Raw genomic sequence first — 5,768 nt, 5'->3', positions numbered from 1 at the left:
CAGCAGGAACAAGAACACAACAAGGAACACAAAAGGCCTCGCAGCTTTTACAAAACAAAGCAGCAATCAAGCTAAACCAAAAGAAATAACCCACAACCCCTATTTCCTTAGTCTCAATTTAAAGACTTAATCAGATCACCACACCTCTTGCTACAGGAGTAAATATTTGAGTATCATGCCAAAGAGTCAGGATACTTCACAAAATTGCTTGGCTTGCCTCAAGTGGCAACATTACGATTTAAGCTTCATGGAACTGTACATTCTACATTGCCCTCACATCACCCATGAAGTAGAAAAATCCCAGGCATTTGGATTTTCCTGATAAATTACTATTTATTTTCAAGAAACTGATTTTCCCCTTTAAACATGCCATCTTCTTAGATACAAGACCTAACCAGATATTCCAGTCTTTTCTTTCCCTTTACAATATGCTGAAGAACCTTTCAATACAAGTTCATCCTTTTCTTCCCCTCTTCCAAACAACTTTGTAACACCTTCTTGACCGTAATGCACAGATCTCAAATGTCACCATCTACTGTTTAGCAAATTTCTCAGATAACAAAAAAGTTAAGATAAAACTTTTAATTAGATTAATACTAAATCATTTGAGAGTAAAATTTTCACCATCCATAAACCCAAGCACTAACCTATATCCTTGTTCTCCTAAACCCCAGTTTACAGCAGTAAAAGCTCATAAACCTGAAAAGAGATCCCATTAAATTAGGTAATTAAAGAAAATAACAAAACATGGTAATTTTGGCTGATTTAAATAATGCAATGCAGCAACTAGAATCTACAGGTAGAGCCAGGAAGCCTAGATGTAAAGTGGTAACTCGGGATATACTGCACATTGGAGGGGCTGGGCAGGGTGGAAAAATAGAAGAGTGTCCTGTAAGGTTACCTTGAAGAAGGCATTAGTACTGCCATATCACTAGAGTATCTACAGACTTAATCAGCTTTCCAATTACTCCCTTACTTAAAAAACATCTGCTCTGAAAAGTTCCTGGCATACAATACTTGCTTTCAAGGACATTAAGGAGTTTCACTGATCCTGTGAGACGAAAATGAACGATTATTGGTAAAATATATAGACAAGCCTCTACACTATTAGGGTCTAAATAGAAGTAGATCTAAGTGGAATGAAGGAATCCCTAGAGACTAAACAATACCCCCAGCTTAATTCCTTGCATATTTTCAACAAGACAGTTTTCCATTTCCTAATCACAAATTTGAACTTATTTTCAGAGAAAAACTAAGATAAAACATGTTTCATTAAAATGCAGATTATGTGCATCATCTCAGCAGCTATTGCACTTTACTGCTTTTCACCTTTTCTAAACTAGGGCCTTATTCTTTCACCTGAGCATTTGACTTCTTTCCTGAATCTCAAAGCTGAGTTCTATCTTAAGACTTCTTAACAAATTTCTGCCCTTTTTTGCCCCCCTCCCCCCCCCTTTTTGAAAATCAGGCTCTTTCTAACCGTTCCAACAGCTGCAGTCTTTATCCATTCTCTATCCATCTCATTTGTCAATTGTGGCAACATCCTTTTCCTCTGGTATTGAGATGATACCATTTCACCTGCACACATTTCTTGAGTGTTATCTCTCCTCGTTTCTTTGTATCCTTCTCTACTGCATCAAACATTAGCTTCTTAACCTCACTTGCAAGGGCATCGCTGGCTGATTCCAGCTCTGTTACCTCATTATACCAAAGGATTACTGTTTGTTTTTCATGAGACTCCAACACTCCCTTGTACATATCAACAAGTATTTCCTGCATTCTCCTAGGTTGCTAATCCCCTGCAAACACAACAAAGGTCCATGCCACTGCAGCCCTTGGCTTGCAAGGCTTACCAAAAGAAGCGGTAAGATGTTGCATTTGAGATCACTGCCTATCATGCTGAACAGTATTTGGTTTTGCACAACTCTGTCGTTTGGCATGATCAGTGAATGACCCATCTTCTGCTGGAACAGAAAGTTAACTGAATTGGGATGGTCGTTACACCCTGTGTTTGTTTTTGTGCAGAACACAGCACAACACAAACCCATTATGTGAATAATAGTTCTAGGCACAAAATAAAAACAAATATAAAATACACTCCAACTATTGATGACAGATGTCAAAATTCCTCTAATTGTGACTGATTTCATATAAATAGGGGAAAAAATTGCAGGTAAATTAGATGTCGTAAGAGATAGCTAAAACAGGAACAATTTATCCACTTACTGTAGGAAAGAAAAAAAGTGTTGGGCATCAGAAACGTTACAATTTCCTCTACCAGAATATTCCTCTGCTGCAGAGAAAGCCAACTTATTGTAGCACAGACATTGTCTTGGGTTCATACATATCAATTATTTTCCTACTCAAAGCCACGAGAAAACCCTATGCCACCTACAGCAAATGCTTATTTGAAAACATTATTAGCAAAGTAAAACATTATTTACCTTCTTTGAAAGAAATGAAGCATCTGGGGGAAAAACGAAGTGTGCAAGAAGCATACCCCACACTCAAAGAAAACCTCCTCAATTACTCTGCCAACCACAATTTAAAAAGTGAGGTTTCCACATCCACTTCAGTTAGGCATGAATGAAAAAAAAAACAGCAAACACTGTCTTTCCAAAGGATATACAAAGCAGATAAAAATCCAAAAAGCACACCCATCTCCATCACCTTCACTCAAATCTGGTTCCCCTAAGTATGCCAAAAGTTAAGACTGCCTCTCAACTCTCCAGTGCAATTGCTGTCATATTTCAGATGTTCTTCAGTACTTAAATAACGCTTCAAACTCAAATCAAGTGGACGTCATTTCATTGCACAATGCTGAAAAAATAGTTTACTTAACATGGAACTACAACAAAGCATGTTATACTATTTCTTGTGTACCAGCCCATGAAAAGTGATTTGCAGGGCAGCTGCCTCCTAAACAAATACTTGCTAAGTGTAAGCATTACATTAATAGATACCACCATGAAATGGTAAACTTTCATGTTAGTACACAGCAGATTTTACCCCCTCAAGAGTTTTAAACGGTTACTTCAAGTAGACAGTCTGATCAAAGAGAACTGTGACAAGTTACTAGAATTTCCTGCTTTTTGTCTTTTGCTTCTAACATTTTAGAACACTATATTGCTTTACACTTACACATTAAAGAATGATGAAGTATTCTACAAATGCAGGTATTGTTACAATATTAATTTTATTTTTAAAAATACCAAACTTTATTCCAATTTTACAGCCCAACTAAGAGAGAGAAGAAGTAAGGTTATTTGCCCAAGACCACACAAGAGTTCCACAGTAAAGCCCAAGAAAAAGTCAGGTCTTGCAATATTAGCTTTTCAGCTCACTGTAAAATTGCACTTTTCCTCTGAAAGACTTTAAAAGTAACAAAACTATGTGCAAACATACAAACCACAATGCCAGAAAGCAGTTTCAGCAGTCTAATGCCCTTTTTATTGCGAATAATAAGGCAGAGTTCTGATTAAAAAAAAAAAAAATCAAGGAAAAGGTATTAATGAATCTCACATGTAACTATTTCAAATTTCAATACTATTCAAATTAACAGAAAAATAAGTACACTTGAAATTAAGCTCACTCTTGTCCTTGTCACCTAGCAGGAAATACAACACTGCTGCCACTCTCGTCTTAGAATAGAGCTTGTAGTAGAGAAAAACCAGCAAACCAAACTAACAAATTTATTGCAAATAATTCCATAAACAAAGTCAGTGTAGAGGGTCAGCATTTTAATGAAAACCAGAAGGTCTTCATTAGTGTAATACTTTTTTTTCCCCTTCTCCTCCCATCCAGCTGAAGCACTGACATGCATCTGAAGACAAACCTCTAAACTTTCTGCCAAGAGAGCACTGGGACTGGGGTACGTAAACTCACTAGGGGCAAAATGAAATAAGTTGATTGGAATTTCAGCTTTCACCGAACAATTTGTTCACCAACACAAGGAAAAAGCTGAACACATCTGGACTTTGGGGAATTCTTTTTCTACCAAAAAGAATTCAAGTTCCTGAGAAAGAATGCATATGTGTGCTATGAACAATGAAAATTTAATCTGAAATGTGTTAAAGGACTTCCCCTCCATAAAGAAAAAAAAAAACAAAACACTAACAACCAACCAACCAAACTAAGCCTACATTACTCAATTACTGGCTTTAACAAGCACACTAAAAGACTGCTCTGCAAATATAAGGACTGAAGTATATAACTACTGTATTAATAATAGTCTCACCCAACCAATCCAGTGTAAGAACTAATTTAAATACAGAAATGAACTTAGACATTTTACACTTAATTTCAGTATGTCTATAGCATCACTACATGAGCATTAACACCAACTTTCTCTCTTCCAGTATTTATTTTACAAAGCACAAATCATACCTATTTGGATACCCCTCACCAAGAGCAGAAACCTGAACACATTGACATCAGACTTTTCTCTCTTCATGCTTTTCTCCATTCCAAGTTCTGATGGATTTGCTGTTCCAATGGATCATTATTTTGACAGGTACATTCTTTAAAGAAACCCTCTGCTTCACTGAGATAGAATGTCTCGCTATCTCAAACAACCTCCTGCTATACTCAGGAAATCAAACTACCAGCTGTAGCGTTTAGTATCTTGACATAGGCAACTCTCAGATTTTGTACTATGAATAAGGATACTACATACATTTTTAAAGAGACAGAAATATTTCTCCAGCATTCAGCATCTCCAGATTAATAAAATCCCATGTATGTTTGTACAGACTTCCTTGAAGAGCATATAGATTTCCAAGTACATACACAAGTGGGGCCATAAATAAAAACAGGTGCCATTTTAATAGATATCAGGTGATAAACAGTTTTCAAAAAACCCCACAAACCTTCTAAACAGATACTCAAGGGCATAACACATATGCATTCTTAAATTAAATTATGTTCAACATCAAGACCCAGCTGATAAAGTCTCAAGACAATGACTCACCCCTTCCTGGAAAAATCAGTAAAAAGGTCAGATGTTTATAAACCAGACAATTGCTGGAAAAATACGGACAAACATTATTTCTAACTAAAACTCGATACAATTGTTTTCATTCCGGAGCCCGAAGTAACTACACATTCAATAATCAAGTACTTGATCCTTACATAACTTTCTATTTGGAAATCTCAGAGGTCTTCACAAGAATGAGATAAGCTGCACGATACTCCTTGTGAAAGACTGTAACCTCACAGAGGTTAAGCATTGTATCCAGTATCTTACCCATGACAGGGGAAATGTACAGCCATCCCATGCATCTGGAAAACTCTGTAATTTCATACTTTAGCCACAAGACACATTCCTTGCACACATTTGCAGACCACAACAGCAAGAACACTGAACGAAAAGAGAATCCAGAGTGCTGCTTGCTATATTTGGGTTAAGGTGAAGTAGAAATCTGTGAAAAAAAATAATCCATGTTTCATCTCACAAATATCTACCTATAAAATAGAATATTGTTTTTAACACCGTATATGTTAGCATACTGGAAAAGAAGTTTACAAAAGATTAACTTTCAAAAGTACATAAGATTTTCCACATGGGATATGGTTTGATATTTATAATTACTTTCAATGTTTTTTTAACTGTTTAAAAAAAACCCAATTTACTAGCATTAACAATGCTAGTGACTACGTAACCACACAGTCATATTAATTGTAGAGGAAGGTTTCTCAGTTTCAAACTCCTTTGAAAAAATCTATTTAGCTTAAAAATAAATAAATAAATTAATAAATAAATCAGTTTC

At 35.9% G+C, this 5,768-nt stretch overlaps 1 protein-coding gene across 1 annotated transcript in view; it reads right to left on the bottom strand.

The window, feature by feature from the left end:
* The window catches only part of FNBP1L (formin binding protein 1-like), a 49,862-nt gene extending 48,083 nt beyond the window's left edge, over positions 1–1,779 (bottom strand). Inside the window, exon 1 of the mRNA XM_010289511.1 lies at positions 1,579–1,779. Within this exon, the coding sequence (XP_010287813.1) occupies positions 1,579–1,779 (201 nt within the window). The remainder of the gene's footprint in view (positions 1–1,578) is intronic.
* Between the last annotated feature and the right edge of the window lie 3,989 nt (positions 1,780–5,768).

Source organism: Phaethon lepturus, unplaced genomic scaffold (assembly GCF_000687285.1).
Source record: "Phaethon lepturus isolate BGI_N335 unplaced genomic scaffold, ASM68728v1 scaffold13066, whole genome shotgun sequence".
NCBI lineage: Eukaryota > Metazoa > Chordata > Aves > Phaethontiformes > Phaethontidae > Phaethon > Phaethon lepturus.
Note: the sequence above shows the minus strand (reverse complement) of the source record. Positions and strands in the feature narration are given on the sequence as shown.